At 33.3% G+C, this 16,626-nt stretch overlaps 2 protein-coding genes across 2 annotated transcripts; both read right to left on the reverse strand.

Annotated features, from left to right (window-relative positions):
• Positions 1-1,040: 1,040 nt before the first annotated feature.
• Positions 1,041-2,036, reverse strand: LOC133300939 (probable E3 ubiquitin-protein ligase RHC1A). Its single transcript, XM_061500523.1, has 2 exons — positions 1,680-2,036; positions 1,041-1,562 (listed from the first exon to the last, which is right to left on the reverse strand). Exons 1-2 carry the CDS (start codon positions 2,034-2,036, stop codon positions 1,041-1,043), a joined length of 879 nt encoding a protein of 292 aa, XP_061356507.1.
• Positions 2,037-13,648: 11,612 nt separating this feature from the next.
• LOC133300946 (phosphatidylinositol 4-phosphate 5-kinase 5-like) lies at positions 13,649-16,263 on the reverse strand. Its single transcript, XM_061500530.1, has 3 exons — positions 15,116-16,263; positions 14,095-14,323; positions 13,649-13,981 (listed from the first exon to the last, which is right to left on the reverse strand). The coding sequence occupies exons 1-3, from the start codon at positions 16,048-16,050 to the stop codon at positions 13,817-13,819; spliced, it is 1,329 nt and encodes a 442-aa protein (XP_061356514.1). The 5' UTR covers positions 16,051-16,263; the 3' UTR covers positions 13,649-13,816.
• Between the last annotated feature and the right edge of the window lie 363 nt (positions 16,264-16,626).

The raw sequence follows: 16,626 nt of genomic DNA on the forward strand, positions 1-16,626 counted from the left end.
ACTTACTCGTGACCACCATATCTTGTCTACTGCGATCACTGACGAACAAGTTACAATCTTAATCAGGACTTGAACTTCTTCAAGCTGATATAAATCAGTGGAGAGATCAAAGAATGCAGCAAGGTTGCTGCCTTGGATTAGCTGCTGAAAATGAGTGCAAAGATGAATTTCAGTATATGGAGCAAATATTCAACCGACAATCTTTCGTGCATATGCAGTTCACATTCAATTTGGTAGCTTTTTCACTTTCTTTTCTTCTGAGGTTTGAGGATTTATTGGGAGATTTTTTAAAAGATTGATGTTGAATTTGGAGAGAACTAGTGAATAAAAAATGGTGAATTAAAACACGTAGCCGGTGACTCATGATACACGTGACTGAATTAAGTTTAGAGAATTTCCTAAACTTATCTTCCTATTGTTTTGCTTTTATGTTTGAATATCACCAGCCAGAAATATTCCAATCAATTAACTGTTCTTTGCCCATATATAGATTTTGTCCATATCAAACTTGAACCAATGGGACACGCCATAGCCACAATCTTAACGAAGAGATGCTACTAAAGAAAACACAAGGGAAGGGATTACGAAGAATTGGAAGGACAAAAAGAATATATAATAGTAGCAAGTTAGATTTACAAATTCTTACAAATTACACTATCTTTTTCCAAGAGAACACTAATTTCACTATGTTCTCCCAGAAAAAGATAATGTAATTTGTAAAAATTTATCAAAAAAATTTGTAAACAGGTCCTTCCTTCCCCTGTATAATAACTCAAGGACCGATTAGTTCCATGTGATATAATTGATCTAATAACAGGCACATCTCAACCTTGTCATCTGAAAATTGCGTCTTTCTCTTTTCATATATACATTAAATAAGTGAACTTATTTGTGACTATTTGTAAAGAAAGATTTTAATGAGATGTGAAATTTCAACTTCATTCCCACTATAGGTATATAATACCTTAAACCACACAACACCAGTAATTAATATAAAGTAAAGTGATGAATGTTGAATTATAATGAAGTAGTTAGTTGAATTAATTATCACCCCTTGAAGAATCAGCAGCAGCAACATTGCCTCTTCCACCTCCAGGATGAACCCGTCGATGATGATACCTTCCATGAAAGGGCCAAAGAGAAGCAAGGCGTGTCCACCTCAAGCACCTCCTGAACCTGCCTTCTCCACCCTCACTACTCTCTTCTTCTTCTTCATTATCGGACACCACCGGAACCTCTACCCGGCAAACGGGGCAAGAATTGTGAAGCCTAAGCCAAGGAACAATGCAATCAGAATGGTATATATGCTTGCATGGAAGTTCCCTTGCTTCGCCACCAACTTCAAATTCCTCTTGGCAAACAGGGCAATGAGAATTCTCCTTCAAATGCGTGCTCAATATTTTCACCGTGGGGATTGCGTTGATAGCACTTTCCGGCACCGGCGGCGGACCCTGCCGGTCATTCTCCGTCAACTGGTCTATGAGTTCGTTCAGACCTGGCCCGAAAAGGTAGTCTCTTGAATCGACACCGCGTGGGATAGGACTGACTCTCTCGCCAATTGGCTGAAGAATGATCCATGTACGAGGTAGAGGAGGTTGGATCCCAGGTTCTGGTTCTGGTTCTGGTTCGGAACCACGATGTCGGGGACGCCTCGTGCGAACCACGGGAGCATCTTCCGCGTCTGGTTCTGCTGTGTGGGGCCGCCGGTGAACCCAGCGTGGGCGTGGGCGTGGGCGTTGGGTTTCGTTTTCGCCTTCGTCGGCGAAGCGACGTCGGATGGGTGGGTCCAGCATGAGAGAAAGCGCTTCCAGCAAACGCGCTTCTGGGGAAGGATCGTGGGCGGTGAAATCCACGACGAGTCTTGGCCTTGGCATGTTTAACTCGCAGATGAATTGGCCAAAGCATCGCGGGCACGTGATCTCGGAGGGGTTATCGGGTGCGAACCGAACCATGCGATTGCACTGGAAGCACCAGTAGAGTTGGAAGTTCCTCCTGGGTTGGCCATTGCTTCTCTCTCTTGGAGGGCTTAATGACATTATTTTCAATGTGTTAATTAAGTTGATTATTATGGGTTTAGGATTTGCGTATGGAATTGATGAAGGCAGAAGCATATTTATATATATATATATATATATATGTGTGTGTGATGGAGATAGAGAGCAAAGGATGACTTATGGGTTTGCATAAAGTGATTCTTTTTAGAGGGGGGGGTTGGTTATAACATAGGTTTTGAGGCTTCACACTGTTCCTTCCGGGGGTAGGAAAAGGATGAGTGTTTGGGGCACATTGCCTGCTGCTAAATTCTCATGGTTTGTTTTGAGATTTTTGGAGTGTTAACAGCTTACTTCTATGTGAAGAAGGAGAAACTTCAAAATGAGAATTCTTTTGCTTTCTATATCAGTCCATCCATGCCATAGGTCCTAACACTTGATATCTATTCCAATAGTAGTATCTATAGACTATACTATTGGTAACAAAACATAACATGTATCATCTCTTGTCTTGGAAAGCATGTACTCCATGCATAAGAATCGAGGCCTTGTGGATTTTAATTCTTTCATTTCCATTTGCTTCTTGATTGTTAAGTGTTTTTTGAGTTTTTTTCCTCTCGCAAAATTAAAAGTAGTATTGTATTTTTTAAGAAAGAATTGCAACTCATCAAGTACAAAGAAAAGGGAACGGGTGGAAAGGAAACAACAACTTTAAGAAAGAAATGACCGTTAGAGCAATAGATTAGTAAACACACAGAAAAGTGAAAAGCCAGATTATTTATATGATATTGTTATATCATCAAATTTCCTTATCCTTCCTTTTTTATTAAGCAAACTTTGTTAGGTTGCAACTGGGGGTTTGCTTTTTTATGGGGCCAAGTATGTCTAATATTATCCATACCACATGAGGACAAGAACAAATCCACTTAAGACACTCAGGTGGACCAGGATGGGCCTTTCCTCGAACTCATTGTTCAAAAATAAAGTGAAACCTTTTGGAAATGGAGTTTCGTTCTATCTTTACACTGGCCCATTGCTCTTGGTGGGCAACTATGTGCATGTGCTGTTATGTTAATAGAGTTATTCAACCCAAATTCGGGAACACAATGATGACTGATCCAAGGCAGCAAAATGAAGGTCATCGATACATCTTATTCTCTCCCACGATACAAGTGCTAAAGGTTAGTGCGCATATTTTGAGTTGGAACATCCGAACATGTGAACAAATTACTACATACAGAATTACAGACGATGAGAGACCTTCCTTTTATGTTAGAATGTATATGTCTGGCCACCTTTTTCACGGTGAAAAAAATGAATCTATTGAATTAGGGCAACTTCATATTTTGGGAGTAGTCATGGTTTTGTCATAGTTTGTAAATCATCAAATTGTAGCATACACAATTATAACTTCCGGTTAACAATTTATTCATTTATACGTTATGTTGTATGCTACCATTTCACATTCCTTGCAAGAACGATTAAGGAATTATAATAAAGAACTATACCCTGAGTACATTTCACCTTTGATCCTCTTTATAAATCTGAATTAATTCTTATAATTAATTAACTCATTAGTTCAGACAATTCATCTATTTCAAATCAATTAGTTAAATCCTAATGTCTTAGTGTATTTAACATTTTAACTCAATTAGAACCCTATTCATCCATCCAACGGTTATAGTTTAGGAAGTTATATTAATTAATTAATTATACTATAAATGACAACTGTTGATTTCCATCGACATTGTACTAAAACTAAAGTAGATGTCTATATATAAAATATATTTCTATAATAATATCGAATCTAACTGTCGATATGGAAAGTAAGACTCAAAAGTCTTACTCTGGAGTTAAAAGAACTTTTCCCATATATATATATATATATATATATGAGAGAGAGAAAGAGAGGGGTAACATTTACTTATTTAGAGCCTGTTTGGATCCTCTTATTTTTAAGCTAGAAGCTACTTATAAGCTAAAGCTAAAAACAAAGCTTAAAAAAAGAAGCTAAAAGCTGTTTGGAAATTACATAAAAATTTTAGCTTAAAAATTAGTTAAAAGTACATATTTCAAGAAAATTATTTCTCTCTCTATCTTTATCACTCTTCATTTTAAAAAAAAGCACACAATTCAAGAAAAACAGATAAGAGCTTAAAAAAAAGCTCCTCCTAGGAGCTTTTAATTTTTCAATTTTTTTCTTTATTATAAAAAAAGAGCTTTTCGTTATAAGAGCTTTTTTCAAAACCTGTTTGGCCTAACTTATGCTTATAAGTAGCTTCTAGCTTAAAAATAAGATGATCCAAACAGACACTTAGAATATAAGAAAATTTCTAGTCTCTTTCTATGAATTGGGCCGGTCGCGGCTGCCTCAATTACCTTCTCTCTTAAGAAAAGGAAATTCCAAAGCACCATTTCGACTTCACCGACCATGTCTACATAATTTGATCCGAAGACAAACTTCTTTAATGAACGTACGAATTATATATGAAAGTAAGTCATCAATGTTGATGGTTGTCATTCTTTTCAATATAAGCCACAAGGCTTGAATAAGTCAAAAGCTCAAGCCATCATCAAGAGAGTGCTAACAGAACCAAATGACATTGTGTATTCCATGTATATTTACACCCACTAATACTACAGACACATATGTAAATGGAGTTTGATTCTGTTACATCAGAATTGAATTCTCATATTATGATGTGATTCAACTAGTGATGGACTTCATATTTATTAAAAAAAAAAAGAATAATTTTGCACTCAAGTTGAAGGGTTACAACATGAGAAAATATTTTTCTTATATATATATATATGGATTTTATTTTCTTATGCAATAGGAGATAAGATATATCAAGTTGTACTCACAAACTTATATGGGTCCTACTATACAAGAAAAGAGAAAAAAAAAATTAAGTGGCTCGCATATCTTTTTGAGTGTCTAGGAGAGACTTGTTGTCTCCTATCATATGAGGCTAATGTTTCCTATATATATATATATAGAGGTTTAAGATGATTTGACATCGATATAACTTATACTCTTAATATTCTTGATAGTTGATCCTATTTATACTTAACGGCTTTGATTTATTAGATATTTGATTTGTTAGATACATCTTACAAGCAAATCAATAATCAAAATTTTGGTATAAGGCTTTTTATTCTTATACCGGTGTAAGAATGTCTTATCTATATATATATATATATATATATATATATATATATATATATATATATTTGGTGTAAGACTTCGAAGTCTTACTCTTCATCTAGCCATTAATTTCTCCCGTTAACGGTTGTCATTTATTTGAAATTAATAATTAGTAATTGATATACCTTAATAAATTTAATGAAAATCAAAGGTTGAAATGAAGAGTAAGCCTTCAAGTTTTACAGCTGAGTCAAAAGATTTGTTCCATATATAAGATAAAAAACAGATAAGATAAAACAAATAAAAATAAACTAAACTAACACAAATCTCTTAATTGGAATAGAAGATAAGATAAAAGATATGCCCTACTCTTAATTACCTCACATCAACAATAACGATTTTCTTTAATTCATGTCTTTTAACTCTATTGAACATAAATTAACAAAAATTACTCTATCACATTGATCGAGTTTTATGTGAGGATAGCTAAAATTACTAATGTATTTTGAGGATGAATCGTCAGCTGATTTTGAATTGTGCTTTCAATGATGGTGCACGCATCTAATGAACAGTCATAAAAAGAAGAGGAAGTGGCAAAAGAAACTGAGTTAAATAATAAACAGTGGATGTATCCGTTTTCCCCAGTAATATGCAAGTGTAAATGAGGTGGTGCAATGCAATGATATGATTTACGAGTGATGAAACCATTTTTTTATGGTCAAATTAAGTTATCTTTTCAGAATGTTGTTGGTAATTTAATTGCGAACTACATCAACTAAACCTATGATAACATTTAGAAACAAGATATTTGTTGTGCTCTTGAGTCTTGGGAGTAACCTAAGTTTTTTATATGTATCATTCAATGTTTACTACTTCAATTATAAAATAAAAAATTATAGTTAAAGTAAAATAATATTTTATAGGAAAAAATGTTTGTCTTCTTAAATAATACAACTTGTGTTATTTCACTCTCACAAAGAAGTGAGACTCACACATTTATTTTTTTTGTCCACTCTCTCTTCAATGATTTTTTTTTTTTTTCTCATTTAAAATGATATAACTTTACCTCCTTTAAAATGATATATGATAATAGTCAGTCAAATAGCTGAAATAACATATATTAAATGATTGTATCCAAAAAAAAAAAAAAAACATATATTAAATGATGATACAATTATAAATTTCTTTTTCTTTAGGAGTACGTAAAAATCTTTGTTGACATAAACACAGATAACATGATGTCCGTGAGAAAGTCAAGAAAGACGATCGGATTAGGTGAATTGACCTGACCCACTCTCACAGCCCACAATTGGTTCATACTCTCACCACATTGATTACTGTGATTTGTCACTGTTACTAAGAAAAGGACTTAAAAATTGTATTAAGAGAAATGGTCCACAGCATCAGGTTTTAAGGTTTTTTGAGTTCACATCTTTTTTTGTGACCCGCCCAGCTACTTTGAATTAAGGACAAGGCTTTTTTCTTTTTCTGTTTCAAAGGTTCAAACGTCACTATGTAATACTTTTTATAGTTGCCTATTATTAAAATCTCCATTAATTAGCACTAGCAGGTCAAAGCAGACAGCTTCCCGGTTTCAAGAGAACACATCCATACATGGTTGTATATACTTCTTTGTCATTTATTTATCTATTAATTAATGACTATTTTTGGGTTAGGGAAAATTTATCTATCATTTCGTTAACATTGAAAGCTAAGCCACACCTAAATCATGCTATGGAATTTGAGTTGAGTTGAGTTGAGTTGAATATGTTGTCTCTTTTTTTTTTTTGTCCATTTTTCCGTTTTGAGCCGGAATATCAGAAGAGAATGTTATTTCCGTTTTGGAGTATAGGGACTCAACAATTCAAAATAAAAGCCTACCTACCCGTTAATTTTATTTTATTTTATTTTATTTTTGTTTTGATAGAGACCGTCTAAAAGATTACTCATACATGTATCAGATTCGAAAATGCATGGTTAAAATTGACAAATATTGTAGATTTTTTGGACATCCGATATATTTTCATGTCATTACTTCTTTGGCAAAATATATTCAAACACTAAATGCAAACGGGTCACTACAATTTCCATAAAAAAGGTGCAAAAGGAATCATCTCATGTGTCCAGCAAATAGTATTTCTCGAACTACAAAAACGACAGATTTTTCTTTATTTATTCGCTTGAATACTGCAATCCGTTAATGCCAAAAAAAAAAAAGGGCATACATTTTATAGTGTCACAATGGCTTTGTCTTGATGTCTGAACAGAATATATATTTTGAAAAATTTAATTACCGCTTTCTTAAAACTACCTTTCGGTGACTTTCAAAGCTACCCTTCACTTTCTCCGTGTCAGGAAAGAATCTATGAAATAGGAAGGGAAACTGTACAAAGAAGAAAGAAGGAGGGAATAAGGACTTTAATTAATATTCTGACGTGTATATTTAACGATGTAATATAATGGGTTAAACCTGTACCCAAAAAAAAAATGGGTTAAAAATGTGATACAAAGAATACACATTAATCTCTATTTATAATAATAAAAAAAATCGTGATTCTAATTAAATAAGAAATAAAACAATTCTACGAAAACTAATTTTAATAATAATATTATGAAATATTTTTTTATATCTTAACACTCTATCAATCTTGTTAAAATTAAATATATTTAAAAGAGAAATAATTATCTCATGTTGCATCATATAATTATCTCATACAATAAAGACAAAGTAGTGAGGTTTATATTATTATTATTATTTTTTTTTTTTTTACAAATAGTGGATCTCACTATTTTGTCTCTGTTCTCATGCAACGTGATATTAATAGTACCCTATTTAAAAAGTACACTAAAAATATAAATCAATGCAGGAGACAAGATCAAATTACAATTGCAAGATGAGAGAAGAGACAAACATCTGAGATTAGATACTGGCCCACACTACATCTTGGATTAGAAATGAGCTTATACAATTACCAAAAAAAGTAGAAGAAAGAAGAAGAAATGAGCCTATACCAGAGACAAGGTTCAAGTGTCTTCGGTTCGAGTTCAAAAGAATTTAGCATGTTTCCAAAAAAAAAAAAAAAAAAAAAATTAGCTCTGTTAAAATTTGATAGGGTAATTTTACCTGACTCGAATAAGAATAAGATTAATTGAACTAATTGATGAACTGGGATAATCAATATCAATATCAACATCATATTTATTTCAAATAATAAATTGGGATAATATAAAAAAAAATTGAATACAACAAAACTCAAAATGGATTTGAATAAAAGAAAATGTATTTTATATGTTACATAAGATAATTTTGTCTCATACATGTATAAAAGATAGATATAATTCATTTTTTCCTTAACGAATCTTATTTTTTTTTTTTATGTGTTGTATGAGATAAAATTATTTTATATATTATCTTAAGCAATATAAAAAAACATATTCCAGAATACCTTTGGAAAATATCCTTTTGATGTCCAGGAAATAGTACTGCAGTGCAGGTTTCAGCATCTGCCTGCCTATACCATCTATCTACTCTCTTGGAGAATTAAATACACTTTAATGTTGTACCAAAAAACAAAAAAACAAAAACACTTTAATGTCATGTAGTTCGTGGGAAATTCAAAAAAAGAAAATACCTGCCTACTTAGGATTGGAGTTACCCAATTGGGCTACTCAATTATCAATTTATCTTGTTGTAAACCGAATGTACTGTTTACGTCATGATATGGTTTTGATTAAATCGAACGCAAAGTAAAAGAATCAAAAGGGTTCTTCTACAATTATGTATTCTATAGAGTCTTTGCAGTGAACATCGACCAGCTGCAATCATAGTTTGTCACATTGACATTAATGCCTCGCCAAAGAGTTAAGAAAATAAAATAAAAAATTATATCCTTTTCTTCACGAATGAATACATGAATGCGGGGAAACGGAACAAGAAGAAACAACGTGTTATACTATCTAACAAAATAAAATAAATCAAGAGAAGATTGACTTATCCGTTCTAGAGTTAGTGGGACTAGCAACTAATGTCCAAGCAAAGTTGCATGATTATAATATATTTAGTTTATGATTATGCATTAAAAAAATATACTTGCAATAATTTTGTTCCTCGGATAGAGGTATAACTCCAATAATTTAAAACAATATTGGAGAAATAAATGGAAACATTAATGAGGGAACAATGACACAGGGCAAATGTTCAAGTGATAATGCATAATAAATGCAAGAGCCAGACATGCTTTCCCGCTCAGAACTCTTCTTGTAATAGAAAATTGATTTTAAAATAGGGAATAGTTTTAAGTTTACGAAATTGCAGCAATGGCCATTGAAATTATTGATTTCAATAATACAATGCCACAAAGTTTTTCGAAAGATTTCTACTTTGGTGACACTTGGAAGAACCATCCTTCCCTTTCTCAATTCCCCTGGTAAGATTTTTTGTAATTTTGTAGTTACCATATTTAAAAAAAAAAATGATAATCTTGCTCAAATATTATTCGCAAGATCTTGTGAAGCAAGTAAAAAGAATTTTTTTGAACATAAAGTACTTCAGAAAAACAGGGTAAATGAATTGGATTTGTGTTGTTTGGATGAGTTGTTATGAAATCAAGGTGTAATAATAAAATATCTAAAACAAAGGGAAATAGATTCTCTCATGTGTAATTTAACATGATCATATCATGTGGGAGGATCTTAACCATTAATAATTAAATCAACGATGATATGATGATGTGCAACTTCCTATCCTTATATTTTTTCTCTCCTCCTTTATCACCATTAACTCACTTATGTATAGTTATAATTGACCTACATGACATGGTCATATTAATTAACACATGATCAACTCCCAAAACAAAGTAGTATATATAGGCTTTGTGGAAATAATGCCAGAAATGTCTTGAATAACTTTTTAAGATTATCAAAATGTACATATTTTAATAGATGGTTGATGCATCATCTCATAAATACATATCTTCGTAAATTTTAAGGGCTTTGCATTTTTCATGCAATAGGAGAGGATGAGTGATTTCAACAGAAACAACTTAAATGAGTTCCACCAATTTTTAAAAAACAAAAAACAAAAAACAAAATATAAGCTCTGTTTGATTACTGTTTTTAAAAACAATTTTTTTATTTTCAGAACAAAAAACCAAAAAACTCGTTTGGTAAGACCTGTTTTGTAAAAAAAAAATTAAAAAACTGTAACTAATTTTTCGTTTCTAGAATCAAATTTAGAGATCATGTCTTATTTGTTTTTGTTTTTTGTTTTTGTTTTTAACTTTCAAAACAAAAAAAATATAGAAAACAATTATTTTCATAATTATTCTACAAAATAGTTTTAAGAACAAAAACACCAAAACACAATCAAACAGACCCATAATTATGTATTTTTTCAATATAAGAGTGATAGGAGGAAAGTATTTTCTGACAACATGAGAAGTCATTTTGTAAAATTTTAATTATCCAAATTATAGTACGGTCGCTTTTGGGAATTTCTTAAACAAGTTACCAAAAGTAGTAGGAAAACCTTTTTAGTAGAAGTTTGTTGTTTAAATTAGATATTCTCCTTTAATTTCCATTTGGCTGGTCTCATGTTAGTCTCTTGCGTAATGGCAGTGCCGCATAGTTCTCAGAAGATATATTTTTACAGGGATTCTTCAGGAAATTTTGACCGGGATAAAAGGTTCATGTATAAGAGAGAAAACAAAAACAATAAAATCTTATTTATTGTTGCAGTTGGAGTACTAGTCAGAAATTGACCACTAACTAGGCAACCAAACCAATAAAATTACCCATTAAAACCATAATCCACCCAATTATGATAGCCAATTTGGTTGTGAATTTGTCAAAAGGGGAAGGATACGATGTATTTTTTGCAGGGTGAAATATATTAATATAATAATAACTAGAGAGGCAACAATATGAATTCCGATTTTTGATGATCACTGTTGAGGTCTCGAGCAAGCTGAAAATCAAGAGGATGTGATTGAGCTCATTTAGAGTTTTTGCAAAGTGAATATTAAAGAAGAAGGAAAAAACATCGTTTTCACCTGTTGTGATTTTTTGATTTATCATTTAATTTTTTGTGATTTTAAATATATCACTTAGGTCCATTGTACATAAATAATTTATCATTTAAGCCCTCGTGATTTCAAATTTTCACTTAGACCCCTTATTTACAAAAATAATTTTTTCTCTTTTTTATTTTATATCCTCACCTAATGTATTTAGGATTTAAAAAAATTAAAAAATTAAAAAAATTCCCTTATTTTTATCAAGAAAATAAATTCAAATCAAATATTATTTTATTTTATCTATTTTTTATCCGATATCATTATAAAATTATCTAAATAAAGTAAATATCTTATTTTGATAAAACATATTTAATTTATCTTAAATGATATTTTTAAAATTTTAAATATATTTTTAAAATAAATAAAAATTAAGATAATTTATAAATTAATTTTAGAATAAATAACTTGAAATAATTTTTAGACCCTAAATACATTACACGAGGATATAAAATAAAAAATCGAGAAAATTTAATTTAAATATTTATTTTTTAAACCACAAGTTATCTAAGTGAAAAAATTTGTAACCACAAGGGGTTCAAATAAAAATATGAAACTATAGAAGTTAAATGATAAATTATTTCAACACAGTAAGTGTAAGTGATAAATTTAAAATCATATGAAATCAAATAATAAATCAAAAACCCCAGTGAAAATGAAGTTTTCTCAAGAAGAAGATGAATCTTCAAAACATGGAAATATTTTCTTAGCGTGAAAAGTGTAACGCCATAATTGTTTATCAGCCATGTTGGCTCCACTGAATGAGGGATAAATAAATAAGGAAAATATTATATAACCTTAATCAAAAGAGGAAATGATTTATCTTTTTAAAGGATGTAATTTATGTCCTTTTAGCAATTTATAAGTATTAAGGGTACATACTTATAATATTAAAATTGTATTTTTTTTCTCATTAGATATTATTTGCTTACGTAGAACGAAAAAAATATAACTATAATATTATAACTATATATTATTTTTAATACATAATTATAAATTGTAAAAGGACATAAATTAAGTTCTTTTAAAAGGATAAACTTTTAACCGGTTCAAATAAAATAAGGTAATTCGACCGGTTCATAGCTTGTTGTAATTATGGTCCTAGATGGCAGCGTGGTGCCACAAGATCTTATGAGAAGTAATGGATCGTATGAATAAAAGCAACCTAATATAATAAAACACCATCCTCCTCGTATATCATCAAGAGGAACAAATGCTGCACGAAGTTTTTTATTTTTATTTTTTCCTTCTCGTTAAGCACTATTTATTACGGGAACGAGTCTCCTAAGGACCACTTCTCGAGATTATTGGAGCCATTCAAAACAACTAAATGGCAAGTCAAGAGATAACTAAAGTTCATTTCGTTTGTATCAAAAAAAAAGGTTCATTTCATTAGGGCATTAATGCACCTTACTGTATAACCTACCCTTTCCTTGTTGGACATTTCTTAGTTGCATGTGGAGTCGTTGAACAAGAAAGCTTAAAATATGAGAGATTTGAATCCAGGACTAGATAAAATACAAAGTTAAAACTAGTGGCACGAAAAAGAATCTGACACATCTTAATGAAAATTAGCCCAAAAAAAGTAGCAAGGGAAATAATAAAATAAAAAGGTAATTTATGTGCTTTTTAAGAATTAAGGGCCTCCGATTGTAGATCTAGCATGCTAGAAAAGTCATACTCTTTTTCCTTTTATTTTTTTGTGGAAAGGGATAAAGATCTTGCCCACCACAACATCATGTGCCTACAGTTTAAACAAAATAATAATGGAAAGAGAATTCCTGTCATTGTCCAACATGAGGAGAGCGTCACATGGATTCTTATTACAAATATAATGATATTATATTGTCATTCATTTGTTTCCTTCTATTGGCGGTTTCTCTCATTATAATTAATATCCTGAACAACATGCAGACAGGATTTTCGGTGATGGGTGGTTTAGACCCTTCATAAGGAGTTGTTGGCCTAATTGAAGAGTCTTATCCAGAGACTTATCACCCTCAGCTGTGTGTTTATTCATGTCAACAATTTGGGTGTAATACGAGTATGGGCACAGCCATTATTCTCTGTGCATGAAGGTCAATCTTACACCAGCATATGCTTTTTCACATAATCTCAATTTCCTGCTGGATTAACAAATATATATTATATATCTTGCGTTGATTGAAAGGAAAAACCACTTAGAACCGCCCCATCATGGACTTTCGCTGAGAGCAGGGATAATTACCAAAAGAAGAACCAATCCTCGAGTTAATCAATTTTAGAAAGAGTCACCTCACATCCTATAAAAATATTCTGAACACTAAAAATAGATATTTGCAGAATCAAGTATGCCAGTATTTTATTTGGCTTCCCACCACATCTTAATGTGAAGCTCATTTGAAAGTGGCGTGTAAAATAAAATAATCCATCAAGAAAGAACTTGAGAAATTCATCTTTCATTGATATACAAGGTTTATATACAAGTTACAGTGAGGTGAAACAAACATCAAAACTAGAGACTCTCTTTCAACCACCGATAAGCTTTTGCTCGTCGGGGTGACATCTTCCAAGTACTCAAAATTAGTAAAAATTTACAATTCCAAACAAAAGGTAACATCTAATTCTTAGACATCAGTATCACAAAATTTTCCATCCATCCTGTTCTGAACAGCTTTCACAGCAGCAACTCTAGCAGCAGTGGCAGCCTTGTTTGCAGCGATTACTGCATTATTAACATGGTCATCCATGCGCCTAAGGTTTATAGCATTCTCTGCTGTTTTCCTTGCAGCCTGCAATTTGTAAAGACATACATGTATGTATGAGAAAAGTACCAACATTTGTAAATGGATTATAGCAAGAAGGCAACTATGATAGGTAATAAGTAAATGTTAATTACAATTACCTGAACTGCTCGAAGGACAACATCGGTTAGTGGTGGTAGAGGGTGCTTGAGGTTGCCAGCATCCCATTCACCACATCTTCTGTCACCATTTCGAAAAGTGTAAGTGCCTATTCCTTGCCTACGGCCCTCATGCCATGCTCCCTCGTAACAGTGACCATTGGCAAAGTGATAGACCCCAAATCCATGTATTTTGTCCCCAAAATACTCTCCAGCATATCTATCTCCATTTCTGCATCGAAATGGAACATACAATGAGTTAAAAAGAATTTTTTTGAAGCAATCCAGAACCTGCTATTGTCTACTATAGTCTCTCCCACGAGATAATAGATACTAATTACAAGGAAAAACTTTGCAATACTGCCATTAATAGACAATATGCAACATGTCAGATCATGGAATATCTTTGAACCAGAGACATAGATCAGTATTGGACATATCCAAATTGAGATAAGTCAATGTATAAATAATTTTATCAGAAGACAGCACAAGGGAGAAAGAAAATAAACTTGGTACTTCAAATTCCACAAAGCTATGCAAGAAAAAAGTGAAAACTCAGAAGCTGCAGTTAATAAAGTGATAGAATCCAAGAAATCAAAAATTGAATTAGGGACAAGGGAGATGTATCTGGGTGACACTGACAGTGTCCTTCCAAGAAAGTGTTGATTTCAAATCTAAAGAAAACAGAACCAGCAAGAAAATCCGGATCATCAAAGAAATCTATTCACCTGAGCCAAACCCAGTAAAGACTCAATCACACAAAACATCCAAAATCATCCAAGAAATCAATCACAACATAAAAAATGAAATCCACAGTTCTATTTGAAAAACCGTAAGGCCAACACACAAGTAAGTGACAATCAATAACAAAGATTGAATAATAATCTAACACAATAAAGTTAAAAAAGAACAAAAAATTTTCCAATGCTCAAGACCATTAACATATAACAAAGCCAAATTCAATCCCCTAATCTTCTTCCATCAAAATCAACATGAACACAAGCATCATAAACAAGAAACTCACCTAAAATGGTAACATCCAATTCCATGCTTGACACCATACTTAAACTGACCAATATAACAGCTAGCATCGGAGCAAGTTTGCAATCCCATGCCATGGCTCTGACCGTTACACCACTCCCCTGCATAAGAATCCCCTGTATAGAACCTATAAACCCCATAACCATGCCTCAATCCCTGTCTATACTGTCCCCTATAGCGACTCCCTCTCGTCCAGCTTTCAATTCCATACCCATCATACTTTCCATCAACCCAATCACCCTCATATCTCCCATTCACAAAGTAATTGTAAACCCCACTCCCATTACTCCTCCCTTTGTGAAACTCCCCTTCGTAAAAGTCCCCATTACTGTAAAACTCCACGCCTTCCCTTATAATCTTCTTCTTCTTCTCCTTCGCTGTAACCGTCGTCGTCGTCGTCGCCCCACCGGAATCCCCTATGAACCACTGAACCGGTTTCGACGGAGCCTTGCAAAACCCGACCCGTTTCACATTCTCGTCCCAGGAATGCTTCACGAGCGAAAGGGCGCGGTGGATGAGGCCCTTGTTCTTGGACGCGAAGTAGAGCGCGACGGCGATGAAGATCAACGCCAGCAACAGGTTCTCGGAGGTGGGTACGTCGTCGTTCCCGAGGTAGAAGAAGTAGAAGAGGTAGAGGAAGAGGGAACACGCGCCGAAGAAACCGAGCGAGGCAACCGCGAGAACAACCGGGGTTGTTATTCGGGTCGACCCGGTTCGTATGGGGGTGTAAGAAAAGGATGACCTATAAGGTTTCTTGTTCTTGTCGTCGTCGTCGTCGCTTTGCTGGTGCTGCGCCGCCACGAGTTCCTCTTCGTTGATTGAAGAGAGGCTCTGAATGGATGATCGGATTGTTGGGGAAGAACGAAGGAGCGAGGAATGGGTTCTGGTTAGCTTCGCCTGGCTCCTCTGAGTTTCCATTTTTTCGTGTTTCAACTCAATCAGATCTTTTCTTCCCTTCTCCGGTACCGGGATATTCTTATCAAGTCAGCCGCCGGCAACATCTCTCGGCGGCGCACCGGAACCACTCACAGACCCCACACACTAACACTGGCATCAACTCAACCGAACTTGTTCTTGTTCTTTGTGTCAGATAAGACACAACACAACGCTCTGTGGAAACGTAGAAATTGGAAAACTATAATAGAAAGCTTCTTCTTTTTAAAATAATAATAATAATAATAATAATAATAAAAAGAAAAGAGAGAAAGAAAAAAAAAATGAGTTGTTCGAAGTTGAACGTGAAGGTTACGATACGAGACGGAAGGTAAAAATGAAAGGAGCGTGTAGTGAGAGGCGGGTTTGGTGTATTTATGGAGCAATGAGGGGAGTGGGAGTTCGATTCAATACGGTCCGTTGGATAGAGATCAGATGGTGAGATTGGATTTGTGGCCGTTGGATCATGGAAGGAGAGGTTGAGGTCCCGGTCTTGATGGTAAGATTTGGTCGTCGATTCTCTTTTCGCTTTACTGTAGCTGGCCGGCACGTGCCGTCAGT

Source organism: Gastrolobium bilobum, unplaced genomic scaffold (genome assembly GCF_033153095.1).
Source record: "Gastrolobium bilobum isolate Gb01-03AN ecotype WA unplaced genomic scaffold, APGP_CSIRO_Gbil_v1 utg4266, whole genome shotgun sequence".
NCBI lineage: Eukaryota > Viridiplantae > Streptophyta > Magnoliopsida > Fabales > Fabaceae > Gastrolobium > Gastrolobium bilobum.

Bases quoted from the DNA above. Each gene is read 5' to 3' on its own strand.
- LOC133300939 (XM_061500523.1), bottom strand. From the start codon at position 2,036: ATGTCATTAAGCCCTCCAAGAGAGAGAAGCAATGGCCAACCCAGGAGG. The intron at 1,563-1,679 runs GCGGAAGATGCT...ATCATTCTTCAG, and splicing joins CCCACACAGCAGAACCAGAC to CCAATTGGCGAGAGAGTCAG.
- LOC133300946 (XM_061500530.1), bottom strand. From the start codon at position 16,050: ATGGAAACTCAGAGGAGCCAGGCGAAGCTAACCAGAACCCATTCCTCG. The intron at 14,324-15,115 runs GTGAGTTTCTTG...ATTTCGATGCAG, and splicing joins ATTGGATGTTACCATTTTAG to AAATGGAGATAGATATGCTG. The intron at 13,982-14,094 runs GTAATTGTAATT...TACAAATTGCAG, and splicing joins TTGTCCTTCGAGCAGTTCAG to GCTGCAAGGAAAACAGCAGA.